Here is a 27,163-nt window from a genome sequence, read left to right as displayed (position 1 = left end):
GACTGTTTTCCAAAGTAGCTGCACCACTTTACATTCCTGCCAGCAATATATGAAGGTTCCAGTTTCTCCACAACTTGCCCCTAATTTTTAAGGTTTAGAGCTGGGATTCAAACCAGAGCCTGTGCTCTTAACCATCCTCTTCTCTGCCTCTACCCACTCAATGATATTGGAGGAAAGTCCTTAAACATTTCTACTCAAACGACTAGAGAAGGGTGACCTATAATTAGCCGATGCCTTGTCTACCAGCTGGTCGTTTTAGTGTTTTTACCATTTCACCTAATCCTCTGTGCACGTAAACCTGATGCTGGGTCGTCCAGCCTGATACTCTCCTGCGTCCTGCAGCCCAGTGGTCACGGTCAAGTCCGCCTTCAGAGTTCACCTCTGCTCACCTCTTCGGTTTTACCTCCCTCCACCACCAGCCTTCTTTTTCCTTTACGGTTTCTGCAGTTTTCAAGCAATAGTCCACGTCCCATACCTTTGACCTCCTGTGCCCACTGCCTGTTTTTCCGTTACCTCCGTATTTTCTCTGCCTTTCCAATTCACCTGCCCAAACTCAGCTCAGATGTCTCCTCATAGATGTCCCATCACTCCTTCCTCAGTGCAGGCTCTGTGCCGGGAATTTGCCTGTCATCTCACTTCTCCCCTCATGGTGCTTCCATGTCTGTTGTTCCTGCCAGACTGTGAGGTTAGCAACAAAATCTCACTCATTTCTGAGTCCCGACCTCCCGTCACGGTGCCTGGCACAGAGAGGTGCTCAGGAGAGACATACAAGGAGCGTCTCCTCTTCCCACCAGACACGGGCTGGGTGCAGGGGACACGGGGAGAAAACACATCCAAACGATGAGGGGCTTAAAATATAATAAGATGAAATAGCTACCGTCCTTACCCTGGGGCAGACCCAAGTTTTGTGGGGTGTGAAGTGTATTTGGCTTTGTGGGTCCTCTTTTTAAAAAAATATATATATATAATTAAGAATAAAAAGTGGGGACTTCCCTGGTGGCGCAGTGGTTAAGAATCCACCTGCCAATACAGGGGACAAGGGTTTGATCCCTGGTCCGGGAAGATCCCACATGCCGTGGAGCAATTAAGCCCGTGTGCCACAACTACTAAGCCTGCGCTCTAGAGCCGCGAGCCACAACTGCTGAGCCCACAGGCCACAGCTACTGAAGCCCGCACGCCTAGAGCCTGTGCTCTGCAACAAGAGAAGCCACCGCAGTGAGAAGCCCATGCACCGCAGCGAAGAGGAGCCCCCGCTCGCGGCAACTAGAGAAAGACCGCGTGTGGCAGCAAAGACCCAACACAGCCAAAATAAATAAATAAATTAATTAATTAAAATAAGCTACAAGGATATACTGTAAAAAATATATATTAAAAAAAAAAGAATAAAAAGTGGCTAGTGCCCCTCCCAGGCCTCAGGAGGTATGTGTGCAAGGAAGATGCTCAAGTCTGGCCAGCTTCAGGGAAAATCCACCTCTGGGCTTGAGGTCCTGTCCGGGAGCCTCCCCTGAGATCAGATTCCTAATTAGCGTAAGAGTGTCTGAATTCAGAAGTCGGACTGCTGTGAGGGTGCGATTCATTACAGTTTGATGCGCAGATGGATTTTTGGGGATCCGCGCATTGCCTGTAGACCTGCTGTCAGCTGTCTGGACACCAGGCTGAGGTCTTGGCCCCGCTGTGGGGATGGGGGTGTTTCCTCGCACCCTGCTGACGTTCCTCCCGTCCTTGCAGCATTTTTCCCATCCCTTGTTCGCATGCACGTTCTCGAGGCATAATGTTCCCTTCACTCAGCTGTCAAGGAGGAAAGTCAGAGCCGTGGCTGTGAAGAGCATCCTTCACAAGCAGAGTTTCCCCAGAGAGTTTGCCGTTTGGAGCTGTTGCCCCTTATTTACGGCCGCTGTTAGCAGTTGAGGGAGAGGTTCTTACAATGAGCTTAGCAGCAAGACAGGAAATTCAGAATTTAAAAAGTATAGGGCAACGTGAAAGGGAGTGAGTCATAAAACCTGCGTTGGGATTTGTGGAATTTAGAAAGCGTTCCTTTTTTCTCTTGCAGAAAGACACTCCTCGGGCCAGTTTACGGATCTCCCATTGAGCAGATACAAATCCTCCCAGTGAAAACCCCTCTGGAACTTCAGAAGCGCTACATGGTGTTTATTAACAGGGACAAGGTACCAGCCCTTTGCTCTCTGCCCCGTAAGGTGACCGTGTACTTGGAGCCGGAGGCAGTCTCAGGTATTGCAAGACTCAAGAACGCCGGCTTTCACAGCCAAGCCCGCGACTCCCATCCTGCTTCACAGTGAAAATGGCCATGAATGAGCGGGAATGACTCTCAGAAGAGTCACCTCATTTTCTCTACTCCCAAAAGTACAAGACACATGGTCCACCAAGGGGTTTTTCTTTTCTGATTTCTTTACAAGGAAAAATCTTATAAAGACATACAAGTTAGTTACACTTAGTTGTATATTTGATGACTAATCTATATGGGAAGGCGTAAAATCATAAGATGCCAGAATTGTCCTGGAAAAGCCTGGACATGTGACCATGAAGATAGGAGGAAAGCTTCCTTTCTGTGTCCCTGGTGGAACCTGCGTCTCTTCTCCCAAGGGACCACCGTGCAGGGCACAGTGTATGCGAAGCCCCAGCCATGTGAAATGCAGCTCTCACACACTGAGATGTCTGGTTCTAGATACACAGGTCCTTCCCTTAAACAGATCTGGAGGTTACAGGTGACCCTGCCAGGCCCGGCCTGGGGCCCGGTTATCTGAGTCTGAATATCTAGTTACATCTTCCTTTCTAGGTTGGACTTCAGATCTTACCAGTTGATGGCAACCCACATAAGACATCTGCTCTTATATGCCACCCCAGCGGGGCGGCTGGAATGGACGTTTCCTATGACGGCCGCTACACCTTCACAGCAGGAGGGCAGGACCGGTCGGTGGTGCAGTGGGAAATCAATTTAAGGTACGTGATGTGGCGAGAAGCTTGGCCCCATAAGAAGGGTGTCAAGTGGAGACCCCTTCTTTTCACTCAGGAACAGCAGGCAGGTGTTAAACCCCTACAACATGCCAGGCACTGTGCTAGACCTGCGGGTACAAAGACAGCCAAGACTCAGGCATTGCCTTTGGCGTGCTCCCTGCGACACCCGCTCATATTAATGTGCAGACAAAAGGTTACTGTTCTGTCCCAGGGACCCATGGTATTTGCAGGTGAGGCCATGTGATTCCACCTCGCTCACCCGGGCCCCATGAGTTACTTCTCACCCTGTCGCTGCCTGCAAATTCACACCAGTTAGAGAGATCTAGCCTGAATCTCCAAAGAGTGTGTTACAGAAATAGTAAGAGTATCGTTTGAAATGTGTATTTTCAGTCTACTCTTCTCACCCCCCTGCCCTGAGCTGAGAATCTCTGCCTAGGGCGAGGCTGGAGAATTGCATGGTTGAGCATCAGAGAGACACGGACTTTGAAGTCAAAGAGACAAGGGTTCAAATCTGAAGCCTACTCTCTGCTAGCTGTGGGCCCGAGGGCAGGTTTCTTAGCAGCTCTGATCTTTGGATTCCTTGTCTGTGAAATGAGGGTACATGGGGGTAAAAATAGGGACTTTTACAGGATCCTTGTAAGGATCAGGTAGGCTGATGTATGTAAAGCACACAGCACAGAGATAAGGACTCAGCAAATTAATCATTTCCTTTTGTCTCTTCTTCCTCATAAAGGCATTTGCTTATGAGCTCAGGATCTTTGTTACTAAAAAAGGGGGCACCCACTGTGGTGATCCTCTCATCTCCCCAAATTCAGCGAGCAGCCCCAGCGCAGAGCCAGTTCCTTGCCTGACCACCTTCTCCAAGCCCCTGCCTCTCAGCCAGGGTCCCACTGAGGAGCTGGGTAAAAGCAGCTCGGAGACACCAAGCTTCCTAAAAGAACGAACCTGATTCATGGCTCCCAGTAAAAGCATGCCCCTTACTGTCTGCCACGTGCACATCTTTCTTCTGTGCAGACATCGAAGCTTCGCCCCTTAACCTGAATAGGAGCAAGAACAGCCAGGTTAATCCGCTTTGGAACCGCGGGGGTTTCAGTTTGCATTTGCAGCTCTGACCTTCACCTCTGCCTTCACCTAAGAGGGCAGATCTTGGGAATTTAGAAGCTGGAGGTGAGCTCTCCCCTTGAAAAGAACCTCCTGATCACATCCCCAGAATGAGCTGCTTAATTCTTGGACACTAGCCTGTTACCTGGACTGATGGGGCAAGCAACACCCTGGTGAGAGAACAGAGTCTTCCTTTTTTCGTTTTTGTCCTCTTCTCAATCATCTTGGGATCTGCACTAGTAGAGATTTAAAAAAAAAAAAAAAAAAGCACCCACTTTCCAGTAGCTTTCCTGTGCATGGCCAGAGTCCAGGCTTCTGAGAATTTCAGTTTAATCTGTTTCAGGGACAAAAGATCATTATAAACTAATTAGCACTTCATTGCTGCTTCTGGTGTTTTAATATGTTCAGTGCTTCACTAATGGGAAGAAATATAAAAACCCTAAACAAGTAAACAAACAAAATTCCCTACCAGATCTACTGATGGTGAGTCGTAGGGTGAAATGAAGATGATAAGTCCTCTCACGTTCACATTATTTTAACCAGTGCACTCCTAGGCCCCCAAACTATCATTGCAGCATCTCAAACTTCCCCTGGGAGACCCCTTCCCTCATCTTTCCCCCTGTCTTGTCTGGCAGGCCACCCTCTTTCTCTCCTTGTCTGGCATCTGTTTTAAAATCCCCCATTTTTGTGCTCAACCTCACACCCCCCTGTAATCCTGCTGCCTTGCTCAGACAAGAGCAGAAAGACCTGGATTCAAATCCCACCTCCCCTACTACTTGCTGTATGACCTGAGGCAAGTCCCTTCCCTTCCCTGAGTCTCAGTTTCTCCGTCTGTTAAATGGGGATATTATCACCATGTTCAGCGCTGTTTTGAGGGTGGTGATTTCTACCATTGCTATTCCCCCTCCTCCCTACCCCCCCCGGTCCCCTCCCCCTCCCCCTCCCCTCCTCCCCCTCCTCCCCCTCCTCCCCCTCCCCTCCTCCCCCTCCCCTCCTCCCCCTCCTCTCCCCCTCCCCTCCTCTCCCCCTCCCCTCCTCTCCCACTCCCTCCCCCCTCCCCCTCCTCTCCCCCTCCCTCCCCCCCCTTTTTTTTTGCAGTATGCGGGCCTCTGACTGTTGTGGCCTCTCCCATTGCGGAGCACAGGCTCCGGACGCGCAGGCTCAGTGGCCACGGCTCACGGGCCCAGCCGCTCCGCGGCACGTGGGATCTTCCGGGACCGGGGCATGAACCCGTGTCCCCTGCATCGGCAGGTGGACTCTCAACCACTGCGCCACCAGGGAAGCCCCCCCCCCCGCTTTTTTTGTTGTTGTTGTTGCTAACATGAAAGCCTTTGTTTTTAATTTGGTTGATACACATTTGACAAAATATTTTAGAATAAAATAATCCATGAACAGGCACAAGGTATTTACAGTAACAACTGTGAAAAACATAAAACTGATGTATTCTTAAACAGTAAAGTCTATTTATAAATTTTTTTGTCGTGAATCCGGAAGACTTTCAGTTCTGCTCATTACCCTGGTCTGAAGCCCCGACAGATGGTGCGTAAGGCCCAGGAGTAGGAGGTGCAACTCTAACACATTTGGCAAGTAAGGACCATCTGTTGGTTTGAGCTCACGGGGAAGTGAAGGGCCAGATCTTGGGGTTAGGTGCCCTTTCTCCTCCCCCTGCTTTCCCTCCTCCCCCTCCCCCTCCCCCCCTGGGGAGCATTTACTGGGCTCTTGCTATATGCTGGTTGCTGTGCTCACTGTTTCTTGGGCTTTAGCTCATTCCCCACAGCACTGAGTATATTTCTGGGCACACAGACAGTAGGTTTTCAATAAATGTACCTCCATCTTGTGCCTCAATGACCTCTTTTTTTGTGGCAAGCATTAGAACCCAACTTAGGCAGAAAGGGGAAGTTACGAGCGGGTCCTGGGGTCTCGGGTCACCGTACTGCGGGGAGAGCAGACCAGCCCGCCCTCAGCGTTTGCTCTCAGCTTGCCTCTGCTGTTGCTGTCACTCTCTGCAGAGCTGAATTTTGTCACTCAGTGGGAACTCGGCCACTGACAGTCCCCAGATTTCACACCAGAGAGAGGGAGTCTCTTGCCCCAGCTCGGTGGGACAAGCCCAGCCCTGTCCCTCTATCTCAGGTCAGCTGAGCTGACAGTGGCCAGGAAGCAGGGGACATGGTGTAGTCCTGACTGCTGGAGGACCGTTCCCAGAGAATCCAGAGCTCTGTGAGTCTGTCCCCTGGGGCCTTCCAGGTGGTGACAGGCTCCTCCATGTCACTTGGGCCTTTACCTGGCCCTGCTTCAGAATCAAATGGCCAATAGTGGCCTCACTGCCCTCAGAGCCTGTTGGGATTGGGCCTGGGCCTGGCCTGGAGGCCACAGAGCGGGAGCCCTCTCAGCTGGACACCTGCCTCGATGGGTAATATCAGAGCCAAGAGCCAGGTGAAGACTGAGCCCTACTGGAGACGGTCCTCAGGCCCGCCTGGACCCCAGGCCCACGTGGAGAGTACACCAGCTCCATGGACCTCACGCAGCCTGCTTGGGTGGGGCTTGTGCGGGGCTGTGACAAGAGGACCGAGGACTGTACTGTGGCTGACTCTTGCAGGAGAGCTGTAGGTGCACCTCAACACCCAGTTCAACAGTAATCATAGTCCTGAGCCAGGCCCTGGGCTTTCCATGTATTGTCTGATGTGTCCCCATCCTGTGACGTAGGCACTGTTGGTATCCCTGTTGTACAGATCTGGAAACTAGCTCCAAGGGGTTCAGTGATCTGCCCAAGCTACGGAGTAATGTGCTGGGGCTGGGATTCGCATCAACCCCACACCTCAACAAAGATTCATCACAGGAGAAAAATAAAGGGCTTCATGTGGAATCCTTTCTGTGCACTCACTTTAATTCTCACAACAATCCCCTGAGGCAGACCCTGTAATTATTTCCATTTTACAGAATAGGAAGCTGAGGCCCTGAGTGGTTAAGTCACTTGCCCATGATCACCCTGCTTGCAAGTGGCAGAGCCAGGGCTCACAGGCATGTCCCTTTGACTCCAGCTTCTGTATACATAACCACTTCCCCGCCATGGTCTGCACAAAGTGTGTCTTAATAACCCTACAAAGCGGCTAATGGTCTGATTAGCAAAAATCCAGTTAGTGGATTATTAAGATGATTTCATATTATTATTAGCATTTTGTATGAGGTAAAGTCAGCCTCATACAAAAAGTAGGTTTTCTTACCACTTAAAGGGCCTATTTTTGGAAAAATCTGACCCTGTGTTAGAGAGCAGAGGGCTATTTTTATCTGACTGGCGTGGGTCCCTTGCGGCCTCCAGAGTTTTTATGGAAGCAATTAGCGACGGCCATCCACCTGTGCCACGTCCCATTCTTCTGGCTCTGGTCACATGCAGATCTAAAGTTACAGGAGGGCCACTGGGGAGACTGTGGACTCACCACCCTCCCTCCCTCCCTCCCCCCAGAGATTTCAGACAAATTGCCAGGCATCTGCCCTGTCATCCACGAGAGAATATCATCGTCATTAAGGCGGGTGCCCTGTACCACCGGGTTCCACACTTGAAATTGAATTTTCCATTTGCAGCTTCATTTTGGAGGGAATTTACTTAACAAGTTTACAGAGACCCTAATCGTATCCTCGGTGTAATACCCTCCGGAGGTCCGCAGCTGGGCAGCCTTGCGGTGCATTGTGTTCCTGACTGACTGCTGGCTAATAACGATGTTTCTCTCATTGTTCTAGTGCCCTGGAGGCAGCAGTTTCTCTTGGGGGCGAAGACCTGACCCCATTCTATGGTCTGGTGTCTGGTGGCAGGGAAGGAAAATTCTACAGGGTAACTATCCTCAGAGTAAACACTTCCTGGTAACATCTAGTTAAGTCTGTAAAACAGATGTGCCCGGGGTTAACCTTCTTGCTTTTTGCCAAAGCTGTTTTCCCCACTGAGCTTAAAATGTACTTTCTAGAAAATGTCCTTGAAGTCTAAATGGCTGCTTCAGACTTAAGCCAAAAATGCATGTTGTGTTTCCACTTCATTTCCACATAGGAGCTGGAAGACTATTTTTACTATTCTCAGCTCCGTAGTCAAGGTATTGATACAATGGAGACCAGAAAGGTGTCGGAACACATCTGCCTGTCGGAGCTTCCTTTTGTCATGAGAGCAATTGGCTTTTACCCATCGGAAGAGAAGGTAGGTAGAATGAAAACAAGAACAGCCGTGCGATGTGTTATTTATAAAAACGACCTCAGGGAGCAATCATTATAGGTCAAAGTAAAAATTTAACACTATTCTTACGTAAATGGATCAGAAAGGAGGTCCTGGGCATAGCAGATGCACTGCTTAGAAACAGACTTGCCATAAAGATATTCTTGTAAGGCGGATTCCTTACCAGAGTTTGATGTTGGTAAGAGCATGGGCTTTGGAATTAGACAGAAGGCCCCTAGCTACATGAGGACCAGCCTCATCCAGTTCAAAGAGTTGATGCCCGCACAGCACTTGGCACAGAGTAGGCTACGTAGGAAGAGCTCAGTAAATGCTCGCTGTTGTGATCCTTTCCCTGTAGTTGCCATTCACCTGGCCTGTGTGAATGGGCTGCTCCTGCGAGGTGGGTGCTCATCCTGGGCTGCGGATGGAGCTCAGGAGATGCAGCCGCTCCTCAGAGCCTCGTAGCACACCCCATCTGTAAGGGGCTCCCAACAGGGACCAGAGGAAATGGTCCTCGTGGAAACTGGGGCTTAAAATGCAACTGATTGGGTTCTCTTACTGGAAATGCTAACACATTCTTATCGTAGAAAGTTTGGAAAAGATACACAAGTGGAATGAAGAAAATAATTACCTATAATCCCAGTACACAGAGACAACAGTTATTGGTATCTTCCTGGATTGATTTATATATAATGTGTGTATATATATATATATATATATATATATATATATATATATACACATAATTTTAAAAAAACTAATGGGTACCATATTGAATATATATTTTTATCCTATATTTTCACTTGATATTATGTAATACGCATTTCCCATTTCATTAACAATTCTCTGAAAACTTGATTTATAAAGGATATAGCTTAATTTTAAAACTTTGTCTGATTTAGAAAATAGACCTGTAAAGAAGAAAATAGAAATGCCTCAGAGGTAATCATTATTAACATTCTGGTGGACTTCCTTCTATTGTTTTATGTTTAGATATAGATAAACAAAGGATTGTCATTATATGGTGTATATAGGTATATATGTCAACGTTTTGCAGAGTACGTGTGTATGTATATGTATACGTGTATAGCAACATTCTCAGTAACTGTTGTTTTGTGAGCATGTGGTGAAAATTCCTCGATAATATGCTTTTTACCCCTGGCTTTATTAAGATATAATTGACATATAACATTGTGTGCATTTAAGATATTCAATATAGTGATTTTATATACGTATAAATTAAAAAATTATTACCACGGTGTGGTTAGTTAACACATCCATCCCCTTGCATAGTTACAATTTTTTGTGTGTGATGAGAACTTTAAAAATCTACTATGTTTGCAACTTTCAAATATACTGTACTGTATTGTTAACTAGAGCCCCCATGCTGTACCTTACATCCCCAGGATATGTGTATCTTATAATTGGGAGTTTGTACCCTTTGACCACTTTTCACCCATTTCTCCCACTCCCCACCCCCTGCCCCTGGCAACCACCAATCTGTTTCTGTTTCTGTGAGTTTGTTTGTTTTTGTTTTTGTTTTTGTTTGCAGTACGCAGGCCTCTCACTGTTGTGGCCTCTCCCGTTGCGGAGCATAGGCTCCAGACGCGCAGGCTCAGCGGCCATGGCTCACAGGCCCAGCCACTCCACGGCATGTGGGATCTTCCTGGACCGGGGCACGAACCTGTGTCCCCTGCATTGGCAGGCAGACTCTCAACCACTGCGCCACCAGGGAAGCCCTCTTGTTTTCTTGATAAAAGCCATTCTGACAGGTGTGAGGTGATAGCTCATTGTGGTTTTGACTTGCATTTCCCTTATGGTTAGTGATGTGAGCACCTTTTCATGTACTTATTGATCATTTGAATATCTTCTTTAGAAAAATGTCTATTCAGGTCTTCTGCCCATTTTTTAAGTGGGTTATTTGGCTTTTTGCTATTGGTTGTGAGTCCCTTATGTATTTTAGATATCAACCCCTTATCAGATATGTGTGGTTTGCAAATATTTCCTCCCATTCTGTAGGTTGCTTTTTCATTTTGTCGATCGTTTCTTTTGCTGTGCAGAAGCTTTTTTTTTTTTTTGCGGTACACAGGCCTCTCACTGCTGCGGCCTCTCCCACTGCGGAACACAGACCCCAGATGCACAGGCTCAGCGGCCATGGCCCACGGGCCCAGCCACTCCACGGCATGTGGGATCCTCCCGGACCGGGGCACAAACCCGCGTCCCCTGCATCGGCAGGCAGACTCTCAACCACTGCGCCACCAGGGAAGCCCTGTGCAGAAGCTTTTTGGTTTGCTATAGACAACATGCTTTCGAAAGGCTGTATACTCAGTTGATCCATTCCCCAGCTGACAGACACATAGGTTGTCTGAAGTATTTTGGCTGTCAGAGACATGGCTGTGATGCACATCTCTGTGTATGGTTTTTGCATACTTCTCTGATTATTTTCCTGGGTCAGAGTCCTAGAAGTAGAATTACTGGGTCAGAGAATATGAACTTTAAGGCCCATTGCCAAATAGTTTTCCAGAAATGTAGCATTTTGCAGCTCACCATCAAACATATATAACTCCTGAAACCCAGCTAAGACTCAATGTTCACATTAGGTGTCCGAGCACATTTTAGTGATGTGAGCTGTGGTCCCAGTCATTTCCCTTGGCTTCAGTGGCCTACCCAGAATCACCTTTTTTTGGGTGCTCCAAGTATGACTGGAAGGTGACTTTTATTCTCCAAGTAGCATCTGGAGAAATGAGTTTTCAGAGCCCATAAACCCAGCTGAGTCTTGAATGAGTACCTTAAAAACATCAGGGGGACTTCCCTGGTGGCGCAGTGGTTAAGAAGCCACCTGCCAGTGCAGGGAACACGGGTTCAAGCCCTGGTCCGGGAAGATCCCACATGCCGCAGAGCAACTAAGCCCGTGCACCACAACTACTGAGCCTGTGCTCTACAGCCCACAAGCCAAAACTGCTGAGCCCCTGTACCACAACTACTGAAGGCCACGCGCTCTAGAGCCCGTGCTCTGCAACAAGAGAAGCCACAGCAATGAGAAGCCCGCGCACCACAACGATGAGTAACCCCCGCTCGCTGCAACTAGAGAAAGCCTGCGTGCAGCAGCAAAGACGCAATGCAGCCAAAAAAAGAAAAAAGTCAGGGATTCTTTAAGCTCCTCAAAAGGTCTTTTGACCAGTGTTCATTTTGTAAAAGTATATGGTCAGAAACAGAAGCAACTACCTGTAAAGTTTGTGCGACCCACGTAAAAGTGTTCCCTAGAGCTGTGTTTCTAAAGCATGTTCCTTAGAACATTGTTTCCCAAACTGGCAACCTGCAACAGAATTACCTGGAGCATTTATTAAAAAATCAGATTCCTGGGCCCCATCCCAGACCTAGCCAATCAGAATCTCAGTGTATGGGGCCTGGGAGTCTGCATTTTCCACTTTGCCCCTTACCTGGTAGTCCAGCCGGGAAGAGGCCCTCCTCCACAGTGCCGCAAAGACTCAGTTGCTACCTGCAGTGTCTAAGGATCATATTCATATGAAACTCACCAAAATGCCATCATGGGGGCTTCCCTGGTGGCGCAGTGGTTGAGAGTCCACCTGCCGATGCAGGGGACACGGGTTCGTGCCCCGGTCCGGGAAGATCCCATGTGCCGTGGAGCGGCTGGGCCCATGAGCCATGGCCGCTGAGCCTGCGCGTCCGGAGCCTGTGCTCCGCAATGGGAGAGGCCACAACGGTGAGAGGCCCGCGTACCGCAAAAAAAAAAAAAAAAAGCCATCATGAGCCAGATGTCTCACATTTCCTGTAAGCACTCAGGAGCCTCTCTCTGATGGCTGCAGATCCAAGCCTTCCTACTAGGGAAGCAGCACTGGGTAGCAGCTGGGAGCACAGACTCCTGGGTCAGGTGGCTCTGGGTTTGACTCCTGACTATAACCACTCGCCAGCTGTGAGACTTGGTCAAGTTTCTGAACCTCTCTAAGCCTCAGTTTCCTCATCTGTAGAATGGGGCTAATAGTAGTACCCAGCCCCTGGAATTATTGTGACGATTAAATGAGTATCTGATTAGTACAGTACAGGGCACATGTTAAATGTTTGAAAAAACACCATCCAGTGTTATTACCTCCACCATCCATCCTGTCCTCGTCTCTGGATGTGGGATTATAAAAGGCCTTTAGATGAAGGTCTCTGTGACCCTGTGGATCTTTGTTTATAATACCCTCTCTAAAATCAGTTTTTTATTTTCTTGATTTGTCTGGTAAAGAGACTTTATGTAAATGGCCGAAAGTCATCATGCTGATGGCAGCCTTCTCACTCAGGATTCTTGATTTTAAACCCTGGGCCCATGTAAATGTGTCCTCTGCAGTCCTGCTTTGTCGATAAGGGAATTCTGGGTGTTTATCCTTTGTGACTGTCACCCACCTGCCACATGAGCCGCTAAAGGAGGAGGGTGGCACAGAGTGGCTGTGGTTTTTCTGCTTCCTCTAGAAGTAAGAAGTGTAATTACCAAAGGCTCACTCCGTTGTCCTATCATTGGCCAAAAATAATAAAGCTTAACAACCTATCGAAATCTTGCTGATGAGTAAAAAGTACCCAGAGGGACTTCCCTGGTGGTCCAGTGGTTAGGTCTCGCTGCTTTCACTGCCAAGGGCCCCGGTTCAATCCCTGGTTGGGGAACTAAGATCCCACAAGCCACGCAGCGTGGCAAAAAAAAAACAAAAAAGTACCCAGAAAAAAAGGTTAGTCTGCAACAAATGTTATAAAGTGACATGGAATATTATTTTACCCACATTAAAATGGTCATTGCAAGGTTGTCACTGACTGTTGTGTCACTGACTGTTGTGTCCCCCCCCCCACCAGCTGCTAAAAAGGGGTTTCAGTGCCCCACTCAGTGTCTTCATAAGTCCCCTGGAGTCCAGGGTTTTTAATCCACTTAAAAAATAAATTTACTCTTTGGAGATGTTTTCTGAAGGCCCCCGATCCAGATGTGGCCACATCTGAGTGCAAACACTGTTCGCTGATGAATTAGTTTATATCTGAAGCTCCGAGAGGAGAACTTTTTGATCTCTAGTTTCCATCAGATTTATAGCGATTTTAATAAAAATGTTTTCGGGGCTTTGAAACTTTTAAACCCAGGCTTCGTCATGGTTAATGAAACATTTCCTCTTAAGATGCAGCTGTTCCCCCTCCCCCGAGAAGTGGCATGAAGAAGTATGTGCCGCTGATAAGAGTATTTTCACACTTGGTTACTTGAAAGACTTAGAAACACAGACTCAAGCCAGCCCCCCAAGGCTCTACATTATTTATATCTTTTCTTACGTCATTTTAACTGCCTTGAGGATTTGAATCTAGTCAGTGTGGTAGATTGAAGCCAAATTATACAAGAATGTAACCCTCCCCAAAGAATCCCTAACCATTCCCATCTTCTGCAGAACACAGCCAAAGAGGTGAGGTGGGCTGCTCTTACAAATCATTTTTTTTAAAAAAGAAAGATCTTCAATGTTTATAATGTTATAAACCCTAAGTTTGGGTTCCTAAGTTAGGGCTCTTCACAGTTTGTATAGCTGATTTCACATATGAGAAAGTGTCATCTTCCAGCTCTACAGATATATTTTCCCCCCCGGGACTTTGGAATATCGTGTTGGGGCCTGTGCGTCACGTGTGTCCCCTGGTCACTTGTGGCTATGTTTCTGTTTAGCTTGCAGAGCGTTATAGATTCTTGATGGGTTTTTGCAATGAATTAACAGCAGTTCGACCACTTAGTTCTATAAATTGAGGCCAATCCTGGCAGAGAGGTGTGTGCCCAGCAAGAGCTCACATCGTGGAGGCTCAGCAGATCTTGGTCGGACGAGTACACGAATGAACGATATGCTCACCAGTCATGTTTGACTGCAGAAACAATAAGGAAGACAGAATCCTTGACATTATTGTTTGATCTCAGAGTAATGAATAGTAGCCCTAACTATTTGGTATACTCAGCAGCTTTAGCCTTGTTTAGGAGGGTTTGGAGAGGAAATAATCACTTAACTTTTTAAACGTGCTTACCTTTGGACCCAGCAATTCTGCTTTTAGGAGTATATCCTGCAGGAAAACTCAGGCAAGTGTAACAGTGATGTACTGCGGGATAGTTTGTAATAGTGAAAAATTAAAATGACCTTAAGGTCCATTAATAGGAGATGGGGTGAATCAAGTAAGGCACACCTACACTCAGTAGTTATTAAACAGTGAAATTGACCTATGATTCTTTTTTTTCTGTCCTCTTCTTTTTTTTATTTTTTAATTTTATTTATTTGGCTGCCTCGGGTCTTAGCTGCAGCGCACGGGCTCTTTGTTGCCGTGCGCGGGCTTCTCTCTAGCTGTGGCACGCGGGCTCCAGAGCGCGTGGGCTCAGTAGTTGCGGCGCATGGACTTAGCTGTCCCGTAGCATGTGGAATCTTAGTTCCCCGACCGGGGATCGAACCTACGTCCCCCGTATTGGAAGGCGGACTCTTAACCACTGGACCACCAGGGAAGTCCCTGACGTATGATTCTTGACTCAGAAAGAATGTGCTGGTTTTGTTGTTAAAGGACAGAAGGAAAGTTGCAAAAGAGTATGTAAAGCATGACCTCATTTCATTAACAATAATATATAGATCTCATATATGCCTAGCAAAACTGAAAGAACTTCTTCCAAACCTTTAACGACACTGACCTCTGAGGCACGGGATCCGTGAGAACTTTTACTCTCTACTTTCTACATATCACCCCCGTCAGCTGGGGCCTCTGGTACCAGCTGGAACCCAGCCCTGGCTCCCACCCATAGTCTGAGCTCGGGGCTGCCCTGGGGGCTCGCGCTCTCCTGGCCTCGGGGCTCCCCCGTGTGCGTGTGCACACTCCAGGTCATTCCAGACATGACGCTCAGCATCTTCCTCCTTTTCCACAAACACAGAAAGCCCACCCACACAAGACAGCTTCCCTGGAACACTGGGAATCACCAGAAGGATTCACGCATAACCGCCTTCCGCAGCAGCTTACCTAAAACTCATTAGACCTTCTCCCCCGTGCCGATGACCACCCCCAGGGGGGCTTCCTTGCTGGTCTTGACCCCCCACCAAGTTCTGCTCCCCCTCTTCCTTCCCTGAGGAGCACCCTCTCCCGTCCCTCTGCTGGCCGTGCCAGTTCAGCTCTTAGCTTCTATTTCCAAATCTGCAGTATAAGCCCATCTCTAGGGTTTACAAATGAAAAAACTTCCCATTTAGTCGCATCCACTCTCCTTAGAAGACCATCGTGGCTGTAAATTGCCGGGGAGAGGGGAGGCTCATACATGCATTTCTGTGGAATTTAATTTTTCTTAACTACAAGCAGTAGCTTGTATTGCTTTTGTATTCAGAACAAAACCCAGAAAGATAAACGAACAAATCCTCCCCAAGCCTTGTGTGCTAATCTTTGTGGCTAAACGGCAGTCCCAGCTGGGATGGAGGGAGCGTAGCCAGGTGGCACAGCCGCCCACCGTAGGAGGAGGAGAAATTTGAGCCAACGGTCATGGGCACAGTTTCCGCTCTGATGAAGACCCCAGGGGAATTGGGAAATTTGCACTTTGAAGAAAGGTCCTCAGTGGGTTGGATTTGTTCTGAAGCATAAATATCACGAGGTGTTTCCATCCTGAAAGTGAGAGAAATGGCCCACTGCTGTCGGGAGGCCTTCCTGGTCCACTGAGAACCCTACTCCAGGGAGCACTGCTGTTGTCACACTTACAGCATCTAAAGAAAGAAATACTAAAATGCTGCGTGGCCACTAAAAAAGAATGCAGCTGATGATATCAATAACACCAACAGCGGCAACAGCAGACCAGCCCTTCTCGCTTGAGCGCTCGCTGAGAGCCAAGGACCGTGCCAGCCCCCCTGGCGTTTAGTCCTCACGGCAAGAAGATGCTTTTATCATCTCCATTTTACCAACCAGGACAGTGAGGCTTAGGGGGATGAGGAAGCGTGCACGGCCACTCGGGGCCGCGGTCTGTACCCCAGCTGGCTGGTCTTAGTGCAAACAAAAGTCAGGACATCAAACACTGGCTATTGCTGAGGGATGGGGAATGGTAGAGCACTTTATTTCTATTCTTTACATCTCCAGTGTTTGCATTTTTTATAACAAGCACATATTCATCTTTACTGGTTTTATGATGGTAAAAGAATAGATCATAGTCATGGTGAAAATTACATTTTTAAAAACTGATGGCATTTGCTTTGTTACGTGCCTTTGCCATCGCTTCACCTCTGTATTATATTTCTTTTTTTTTTTTGGCCTCACCGTGAAGCATGTGGGATCTTAGTTCCCCGACCAAGGATCAAACCTGCAGCCCCTGCATTGGGGGTGCGGAGTCTTAACCGCCGGACTGCCAAGGAAGTCCCTATTTTTCTTCCTTTTGTTATTATTATTATTATTTTTGGCCACGCCTCATGGCTTGCGGGATCTCCCCTGACCAAGGCAGTGAAAACGCAGAATCCTAGCCACTAGACCACCGGGGAACTCCCTATTTTTTTTCCTTTTAATCAACTTTATTGAGATATATCACATATCATACAATTTACCTATTTAAAGTGAGTCAATGGCTTTTAGTATGTTCACAGGGTTGTGCAACCATCACTACTATCGAATCCTAGAACATGTTTATCACCCTAAAAAGAAACCCTGTACCCATTAGCCGTCACTTCCCATCCCCCCTCCTCAGCCCCTGGCATCCACTAGTCTACTTCCCATCTCCGGATTTGCCTCTTCTGGACATTTCATATAGATGGAATCATGTGATGTGCGACCGTTTGTGTCTGTCTTCTTTCACTGTTTTCAAGGTGCATCCATGTTGTAGCATAATCAGTACTTCACTCCTTTTTCTAGAGGAGTAAAGAAAAGAGAAGCCACTGCGGTGGCTTCTCTTGTTGCGGAGCTCGGGCTCTAGGCGCATGGGCTTCAGTAGTTGTGGCTTGCGGGCTCCAGAGCGCAGGCTCAGTAGTTGTGGCACACGGGCTTAGCTGTTCTGCGGCATGTGGGATCTTCCTGGACCAGGGCTCGAACCCATGTCCCCCGCATTGGCAGGCGGCTTCTTAACCACTGCACCACAAGGGAATTCTGTCATTCAGATTTTAAAACCTTTAAAAACATTCACCTGGGGTGGGGAAGAATCCCCGGAAGTGCTTGCAGCCTGGGCCCCGTGAGGGGCTGGGCAGAGGTCACCATAAAAGGCGCTGGGAATGGCGGTGTTGTCATCTCTGAGTCTCCCCCCGGCCGGCAGACAGCAGGGAGAGAGCGCTGTGGCCCAGCACCAATGACTGGCCTTCTCCTGGGTCGGTGTCCAGTGGGCAGGACCTGACGGGAGGCAGCTGTTGTGCAGATAGTTACTGGAGAGGGGGGCAGTTGTGAGTGACAGAGTGATGCGCCAACAGCAGAGGCATCTGCAGCCCTGGAAGCTGCTGCCCAGACCCTCCTTCCCTGCCCCAGGTCAGTGCGAAACGCCGCCGCGATGGGCCACACGGAGGGGGTGTGAGGCGAAGAGGATGCTGTGAGGAAAGACTGTCTCCTCATTTGCCAGGGACGGTCTAGAGAGCACTAGGTGTGTCTAAGGAGGAGGGAGAGTCCTTCCAGCCCGCGAGTCTATGAAACTATCACAGAAGAAACCGACGCGCACCAGGAGCCCCTTTATAAAGACGAGGAATGGCGCCAGTTCAAGTGTATCATGTTCCTCTCCGTTTAACAGGGAGGTTATAAAACTTAATTATAAGACACAATTCTAAGGCCATCGGTGGCTTCCTGTGGCTGACAACAGGATCGCAAACCCAAAGGCCTATGGGGAGAATGACAGCGGCAGGAGTAAAGCAGTCCTGGGCCAGGGGACCCCGGCCCTCCAAGGACAGGCCACCCTTACGTCTCGGGGCCTGGGCAATAGTACCAGCAGAGGTCCAGGGGCCGACTGTGTAAATGTTTAAAAGTTATAAATCAGGAATTCCCTGGTGGTCCAGTGGTTAGGGCTCTGCGCTTTCACTGCCGAGGGCCCAGGTTCAATCCCTGGTTGGGGACCTAGGATCCTACAAGTTGCATGGCGCGCGGCCAAAAAAAAAAAGTTATAACTCAAATGACAAGCTGTTGAATAGATACTCGGCCTCAACAGTTCTATCTTTTTTTAAAATTTTTAATTAATTTATTTATTTATTTATTTTTGGCTGTGTTGGGTCTCGTTGTTGCACACAGGCTTTCTCTAGTTGTGGCGAGCGGGGGCTACTCTTCGTTGCGGTTCACGGGCTTCTCGCTGCGGTGGCTTCTCTTGTTGCAGAGCACAGGCTCTATGCGTGCGCGGGCTTCAGTAGTTGTGGCTCGCGGGCTCAGTAGTTGTGGCTCGCGGGCTCTAGAGCACAGGCTCGGTAGTTGTGGTGCCCAGGCTTAGTTGCTTCGCGGCACGTGGGATCTTCCCGGACCAGGGCTCGAACCCGTGTCCCCTGCCTTGGCAGGAGGATTCCTAACCACTGCGCCACCAGGGAAGCCCCCCTTTTTTGAGTTTTAAGAGAACTTCTTCCATGGCCTCATTGTGCCCACGGTGTTTCATTCATTCAGTAAACGTTTCTCTGGGCCCCCACGATGTGCCGGGCTCTGAGCAAAGCTGCTGTGGAAATAGAGATGAACGCTATTGCTACAGCTTAATGGAGGAGACAGATGTGGGCCTGAAGAATTAGAATATGCCTCACAGCTGCCACCCACCATTGCTCCGTGATGAAAATCACAAGCCGGATGCTGATTCTTTTCGGCATGAGCGTCACCTCCGCTAGCTGCTGTGGTGTAAGAGCTGGTTCTCAAAGCTGTGGCCCCCAGACCAGCAGTCTGTGTTTTTTCTTTTTTTTTTTTTTTTGCATTACGTGGGCCTCTCACTGCTGTGGCCTCTCCCGTTGCAGAGCACAGGCTCCGGATGCGCAGGCTCAGCGGCCATGGCTCACGGGCCCAGCCGCTCCGCGGCATGTGAGATCTTCCCGGACCGGGGCACGAACCCGCGTCCCCTGCATCGGCAGGCGGACTCCCAACCACTGCGCCACCAGGGAAGCCCCAGCAGTCTGTGTTTTAAGGGGCCCTCCTGCTCATGTTGATACCTGATAAAGTTTGAGATCCCATGCCTTAAAGCCATACTTCTCAACCTTGGCCACACCTTCATATCCCCTGGGGAGCTTTTAAAAACTATGACTGCTTATACTCCACCCCAGAACAATTAAATCAGGGTCTCTGGGAATGGGGCCGAGGCCTTAGAATGTTTAAAGCTCCCTGGGTGAATCAAACGAACCACTGCCTTAGTGGATGACAGGCCGGCGTGAGAATGCCAATAATAGGCCGGGCTGAGCCAGCCAGCGCGCTCTGGGCGACCGCGGGGCCTGGGAAGGCTCTGGGCATTCCATTCGGGCTCCGAGGTTCCTCTCCCAAGCACGAACCTCGTTTAGACACGTAGCAGCACCTGCCTCTTCAACTAACCCAGAGTAGGCTCGGGAAAGAGACGTCATGATGCTGAAGCTGCCAGCTCTCTGCCTGTTGAGCAGTGATCTTCGGCCAGTCATTTGGGGAAAGAGAGTAAGAGGTGAGTCACCTACAGAGTGGTTTGTGCCAGGAACGTTCCCTGAGATCTTTGGAACGCTCCGGGTGTGAGTAACTCCAGGCACGTTTGGATTCCTTCTTTGTCCTCTTCGGGTTAGTCTCCTATTTCTCAATTGAGTTTGAATCGTATATCGTGTTTGTAAAGTACACGTGTCATTTACGTTATAATTTATGTATTTATAAATTATAATTTATGTTATAATTACATGCATTGTAATTAGCAAGGGCATAGGAAGTTTAGGAATCACAAGAACAATTACTGCCGGTTGAGTGCTGACCGTGTTAGGCACTGTGTCAGCACTTTAGATACATTGTCACGGTAAGCCTCAGATCAGCCCGCTGCAAACGGTTTACCATGTTACTCCCTTTTTCAAGACAGGAAACTGAGGATAAGGAATGTTAAGTTACTAACCCAAAGTCATATAGAAAATGGCAGAACCAGGTTTTGAACCTAGGTCTGCCATCAAAGATCATAGTGTTAGCCCCAGTCTCCTTTGGCTCATAGTAAGTGGTAGCACATGCATATACTAATAGTATTAAAATCATATAGTAGAATCTGTAAATAATATATGCTACTGGATAGTTTTATCTATACACAAAATTGTACATAATTTAACATGCAGTTGTACATAATATAAACTCAACAAATGCTGTATATGAAAATGTTACCAATTAGAGCTACTTGCATAGTACCAATTATGGTTCGTTTGTATCCATAACCAATGATGTTATATCTAAAGACCATTCCTGGAATGTTGCATTGAAGATATATGGCTTCTTTGAAAATATTAGGTGATTACTAAGATACACTGTAAAAAGGGGAAAAGCAGGATACAAAAGCAGGATACAAAAAAGGATATATACACGTACCAGTTTTGCAAAAAAAAAATAGACACATGTGTTTTATATGCATGGGAAAAAGTGGAAGGAAGGTACCGCAGATCTTTCACAGAAATGATGGCTGGACTGCAAGAGGTTTGTATTTTCTTCTTGATACTTGGGGCAAGACCAAGACACTAGGATGTTCCAGACAGGCTAATATTTGGCATTGCTTCAAACTGGTGCTCTTTCCATTTTTGTTCTACATTTATTTAGTGGACAGGGAGAAATTGGCTATCTATTGATAAATATTGTGTACAAATATAGATTCTCTTCCTGATTCATTCCTACAGACCAAAGAAGTTCAGGTTCTGGGGGAAAAAAATTATTTCCCACTTTTCTGTGGCTCTTATTCTCTCTCTCTCTCTCTCTCTCTCTCTCTGTAAAATTCAAAACGCTGCAATTTGGAGGGACACATATTAGTTTCAAATGTAGACACTAAAATAAATTACTCATTTCTAGCCCTTTGTCAGGCACCGTTCAGGTTTCTGAATTTTAGCCGGCTGCAGTGTGCGTGGTACAAAAATACTGCACAGAGAAGGCTGATGGGAGTGGGGAGTGGTTTCATTTGTTTCTGTGTTCTATTTCTCGCCTCCTTGCATTTTGCCAGTTACGCAAGGAGCCCTGTATGGAGACCTGCATTAACTGGCGCCACATTTCCATTTGAATCCACAGACATGTCAGCACTCTGCTCATTCTAGGAAATTTGGAAAATATGCAAAGAGTGACTTTCCAAATCAGAAAGCAGCCCTCACAGAATGAGTTGGGAATTGTTCCCTTTTCTTATGTTTTTGGGAGAGTTTGTGGGGGATTGGTATTCTTTAAATATTTGGTAGAATTCACCAATGAAGCCATTTGGTCCTTGGTTTTTCTTTGCGGAAGCTGTAAAGTTACTAATTCAATCTATTTACTTGTTATAGGTCTGTTTAGATTTTCTCTGTCTTCTTGAGTCAGTTTTGGTCATTTGTATCTTTCTAGGAATTTGTCCATTTCACCTAAGTTATCTGATTTGTTGGCATATAATTGCTCATACTCTTTTTAATCTCTGTAAGATTGGTACTGGTATTCCCTCTTTCATTCCTGATTTTAATAATTTGAGTCTTTTCTCTTCTTTTTCTTGGTTAGTCTCGCTTAAGCCTTGCCAACTGTGTTGATATTTTCAATGAATGATGGCTTCTTAGGTCTTCATTTTAAAAATTATATCACATAAGTTGTATGTATGTTACATAGAATCTTTTGAGTATATAAAACATTGCAGGATAAAGATGGAAAAGAAAGAAAGGAAAAAAGAATCATGGTGCAGTTAGTTGCCTTAAGAAACTTACCACAGCCTTAGGTCCTGTATTTGAGTTTCACACTGAATTATTTGCTTGTTCATCTAAACTAATTTCTAAATTCTTCAGGATTCCATCTTTTTTTTTTTTTTTTTTTTTTTTTTTTGCATTACGCGGGCCTCTCACTGTTGTGGCCTCTCCCGCTGCGGAGCACAGGCTCTGGACACACAGGCTCAGCGGTCATGGCTCACGGGCCCAGCCGCTCCGCGGCATGTGGGATCCTCCCGGACCGGGGCACAAACCCGTGTCCCCTGCATTGGCAGGCGGACTCTCAACCACTGCACCACCAGGGAAGCCCAGGATTCCATCTTTTAAATGAAACTAATATCTTCTTCACAAAGCAAGGATGTAGTAGATACACTGTGAGATACTTAGGTGAAAAGTGAAGAAATGAAACACTGTTCATGCCAATGCTAATAGTATTGACCAGTTGGACAGTGGATCAAAGCTGCTGTAAAATTTAGTACCACAAAGTGGGTGGCTTCACACAACAGGAATTTATTCTCTCATGGAAGTCTGAAATCAAGGTGTCAGCAGGGTCATGCTCTCTATGAAACATGTAGAGGATAATGTGTGTCCTTGCCTCTTCTATCTTCTGCAGTTACCATCAATCCTTGATGTTCCTTGGCTTAAGCTGTATCCCTCCAACCACTGCCTCGGCCATCACATGTCCATCTTGGCCCTGAATGTCTCTTTCCTCTCTTTATGAGGATACCGGTCATGTTGTATGAAAGGCCCACCCTCCTCCAGTACAACCTCATCTTAACTAATGACATCTGCCCTGAGGGACTGAGGGACTGGGGGTTAGGACTTCAACCTATCTTTCTTTGGAGGGGGGATACAGTCAACTCATAACATACATGTTCTAAGCTAACGGTGAACATTTGTCTGTTACTCTCCAATTCTTAGAAGTCTATCAAAGTGTCTTTTCTGCTTACCATGGTCTTTTTTTTTTCCCCCTAAACCTCTTTCCTAGATTGAAGATATGTTTAATGAAATCAGATTTAGTGAGTATGTGGACACTGGAAAACTAATTGACAAAATCAACCTACCGGATTTCTTCAAAGTTTACCTTAATCACAGGCCACCCTTCGGTAACACCATGAGTGGCATCCAGCGGAGCTTTGACATTCTTGGTTTTACCAATTCAAAGGGAAAGAAAGCTATTCGAAGAGAGGATTTTCTGAAACTGCTTCAAACCAAAGGTAAATACCTAAATAGGTATATCTCGTAACACCCTTGAGCCATTCCCACTGGAGAGAACTGAGCTGGGAGACAGAACGCCCCCCCGGGCATCTCTAATTTGACTGGACTTCAGCCGCGAGGATGCCGCTTACCGACCCACGTGGCTGGCAAACACGGGGTAAAGGGAAGGATGCCGGGAACCAGAAGGATGCAGTTTATGTTTCAACTTCCTGGAGCTGCAAGATTCAGGGCCTTCACTCGTAAAGCAGGAATACAAGTGCCAGCCATCAACCTCACAGAGCTACTACGAGACTGGGTTGCATTTGTGAAATAAAACCACACCAAAGTAAAACTTTTCATTTTTACCTATTCTTTTCCTCATCGTACTTTTTTTAAAAATACATTTATTTATTTATTTTTGGCTGCGTTGGGTCTTTGTTGCTGCGCTCGGGCTTTCTCTAGTTGCGGCAAGCGGGGGCTACTCTTCGTTGTGGTGCGCGGGCTTCTCTCTTCGTTGCAGTGCGTGGGCTTCTCATCGCAGAGCACAGGCTCTAGGCGTGTGGGCTTCTGTAGTTGTGGCACGTGGGCTCAGTAGTTGTGGCTTATGGCCTCTAGAGCGCAGGCTCAGTAGTTGTGGCGCACAGGCTTAGTTGCTCCACAGCATGTGGGATCTTCCCGGATCAGGGCTCAAACCCATGTCCCCTGCATTGGCAGGCGGATTCTTAGCCACTGCGCCACCAGGGAAGTCCTTCCTCATCGTTTTATGTGAGGAAGTCAAGTAGCCCTTTTCTCTGGACGATCATTTCATCTTAGCCAAACTGCTGCTTCTAATGTGAGGGAATTTGAAATGAAGCTAAGCACAGTCTTTATCAGAGTGCTGTCTTCTTTCTCTGCACAAGCCCCAACACAGCCCCCTGGGTTGGAGTCCCATTTTTAGCACCATATAAGGAAGTCTATGTGACAGTAACATGGGACTCCCTAGAATGTTTTTGTGTCTCCAGGAAACAGTGGAATCATTCTCTTGAAGACCCCAGAATGATGATGCTAAACTCTGACGTGAGGCTCAGTCCCATGAGCTGAACAGCCTCCTTTTCCCTTTGTGATGCCCAGGTGAGCACATGACGGAAGAGGAGATGTCTGACTGCTTCGCTACACTGTTCGGACTGAATCCTGAGGGCTGGAAATCCGAGCCCGCAGCCTCTTCTGTCAAAGGTACTACAGTGGGCTCTGTCTGGACACGTAGCTGAGCTGCACTAATTTGTTGGCGACTTAAGTGCATTTAAGTCTTCTAACTGGTACAAGCCACTCTCCTTCATACCATGCACACAACAAAGCAAGTCTGTTGGGAACGCAACATGAATAAGTTATAAAAAGACCAGGGAGTGGTGGTCATGTCTAAGAGACAAAAGCTTTTGTTCTTGTGCTCTGTCCTTCCTTCGTGTCTCCCAGCCTTGTTTCTTCCCTTTATTCCCCCGATTCAGTCCTCATCTTTCCAGCTTGGGTAGGCGGATCTTGGCCACTAGTAGAGGATACAGTTCGGAAGCTCTTTCAGAAGAGGTATCGTCATGAGAGCCTTGGATAAGGAGAGGGCAGGGACTCGGCAGGCAGGCACGAGCCCGACTTCAAGCTGCCAGAGCTTGAACATCTTTAAAGATCATCCTGGGACTCCCCTGGCAGTCCAGTGGTTAGGACTCCGCGCTTCCGCTGCAGGGGGCGTGGGTTCAATCCCTGGTCGGGGAACTAAGATCCCGCATGCTGTGCAGTGTGGCCAAAAAAAAAAAAATCCTCCTCTCCTTTCCTGTCTGAGGATTTCCCACCTCCTTCTTTTAGCTCACTGACGCCCTTGTGCTGGAACGTGTCCATGGACAACCCCGAGTGCTGCCCTGCTGCCCCCATGGGGTCGGGAGCAAAGACTCCTCACCAGGCTTCCTTCTCCCTCTCCTTCTGTTGTCTGTTCCCAATTTCAAATTGAACAGAGTTCCTAACACAGATAGTTCTAGACTCCAGGAGCTGATTGGTCATTTCCAACCTGCAAGCTCCTCTATGCCATTCCTTGTGTACCTGGGATCTCAGAATGTAACTTTCCCAATTGTTTTATATACACACACATGTATACAGTGTTCCTAAGTGTCTCAAAACAGTAAAATCAATGATGCCTTGTAGTTGAGGCTTTCCAGTGAAGTGTGCAGAGTTTTGGGTAACAGTGCTCCAAACCCAAACCACAAAGGAGGGATTTTAACCAGTTTCCACCCAAAGGTTTTCACGGAATCAGGGCCAAATCCCAGCACAAAGCTCCTCTCACTTTTGTTTAGTATCATTTCCTCATATTTTTGGAAAATGCTTCTGAGTTAGAAACCTAATTGTTATGAAGGCATTTGCTTTCTTTTCTTGTTTGGTTAGGTTCAGAAATTTGCTTTGAAGAAGAACTTCCAGACGAAATCACTGCAGAAATATTCACGACTCAAATTCTTGGCCTAACCATTTCCCAAGATTCTGGACAAGATCCTACGGTCAGTGAAGTTGAAAGGAGTGCCTGAAGCACAAAGGACTTTGTGTGTGTGTGTTTTTTCCACAAGGCACTGCTTTTCCCACATTTCCCTACCCCTACTCTAATCTTCAGAACGTTTAGACATTAAAAGCAAATTTCTGTGAAGCAATGGAATTCACAAAGTTGGACATTCCACTGTTTCTGAAATAGAAAAGTGGGTGGAGGCAAGAAAAACGATGGCAGCTGGATGGAAAGGGTGTCTGGAGACCCCGGCCGCCATTCTCATGCCTAATCCACAGCAGTGCTGCCTGGAGGGGGTTTGGACAGGATGAGAAGGTGGCGTGGTCCCCGGGGGCAGAAGGGGCCTCAGCCAGCAGCAGGCCCTCCTCGTGGCAAGTGTGGCCTTATTTCTATCCCCTCAAGTGGCACCTGGACCCTTAGCCTAATGTGGCCTGATATGGGTCATCCCAGCCTGCTATTGGGCGGGGGCGTTGGGTGCTCTGGGCTCCCGAGAGCCCCGGCTTGTGGCTTCTTATGAGCAAAACCCCTGAGCAGTTGTGTGCGACCGTTATGAAGAGCATCCCCGGCCATGCTTAACGCTGGTGGCACCTGCCAGAGAGAATGCAGAACAGAGCAGCCCCGGAGCCCTGTGTGTACCGCAGCTGGACCAGAAACGGCCGGCCGGCCTCCCCGGGGCAGAGCTCAGCAGACGGGAGCCGCCCCCTCACACAGCGCACGCGCCGCATAGGGCAGCGTGGTTGATTCGCAGCCTTGGACTCCGCTGGGCTGCAGAACTCGTAGCAGGCGAAAGCAGTTCCCCGGCGCGGCTCGGGGTGTTGAGGGAACGTGACTCAGGCTTCAGCAGCATTCTGACCTTGAAGATAGGGTACCCTCGTCATATAAACAGATGGAAGTTGTGGTCTGATTTTAAGAGTTTTGTCCTCAGTTATGAGGTCTCACTCAGGCAAATGGGCCAAAGGTTATTCTCCACACGTGCTTAGTCCAACACACCCGCCGGCCAGTACCAGCTCCTTCCCCGGAGAAACCAGCCTTTGAGATGATGTTTCTGACCCCCGGAGCAGGGGTCTGTGTGAGAGAAACAGAACGGCTGCAGCACCCTCCTCCAGGCACAGAGCCCCCTGCGTGGCGGCCGTTTGGAAACCTGGCTCTGTGGGTCCTTGGGACAGCCTGGAACACAGAACAGAGCCGTATCCCCCACCGCGGCTGCCGGCGCCCGCCCGTCACACTGTATACCTCCAGGGCTTTGCAACCTGGTTTACATTTGGTTCTTTTTGAAAAACACGAAAAGGAAAACAAGCTTTGTGAATCAGCTTTGCAGCTGCTGAGGGCTTAGGAGAGACAGACTAGCAAGCCAGTTAAAAAGTTCCCGGGGACATGTTAGGGAGCAGAAAACTCTCAAGTGACTTG

At 47.9% G+C, this 27,163-nt stretch overlaps 1 protein-coding gene across 3 annotated transcripts in view; it reads left to right on the top strand.

Annotated features, from left to right (window-relative positions):
* Positions 1–26,148, top strand: part of CFAP251 (cilia and flagella associated protein 251) — a 70,073-nt gene extending 43,925 nt beyond the window's left edge. The window contains exons 16-22 of one of the 3 annotated variants that reach the window (XM_060027982.1): positions 2,051–2,165; positions 2,795–2,958; positions 7,810–7,900; positions 8,111–8,254; positions 23,039–23,267; positions 24,358–24,459; positions 25,648–26,148. In XM_060027982.1, coding sequence (XP_059883965.1) covers positions 2,051–2,165; positions 2,795–2,958; positions 7,810–7,900; positions 8,111–8,254; positions 23,039–23,267; positions 24,358–24,459; positions 25,648–25,784 — 982 coding nt within the window. In that variant the 3' untranslated portion in view covers positions 25,785–26,148. Of the gene's footprint in view, positions 1–2,050; positions 2,166–2,794; positions 2,959–7,809; positions 7,901–8,110; positions 8,255–23,038; positions 23,268–24,248; positions 24,460–25,647 lie in introns of those variants that run through there. The other 2 variants (XM_060027981.1, XM_060027984.1) reach the window with 2 other exon arrangements.
* The last annotated feature ends 1,015 nt before the right edge of the window (positions 26,149–27,163 follow it).

Source organism: Delphinus delphis, chromosome 13 (assembly GCF_949987515.2).
Source record: "Delphinus delphis chromosome 13, mDelDel1.2, whole genome shotgun sequence".
Taxonomy (NCBI): Eukaryota; Metazoa; Chordata; class Mammalia; order Artiodactyla; family Delphinidae; genus Delphinus; species Delphinus delphis.
Note: the sequence above shows the minus strand (reverse complement) of the source record. Positions and strands in the feature narration are given on the sequence as shown.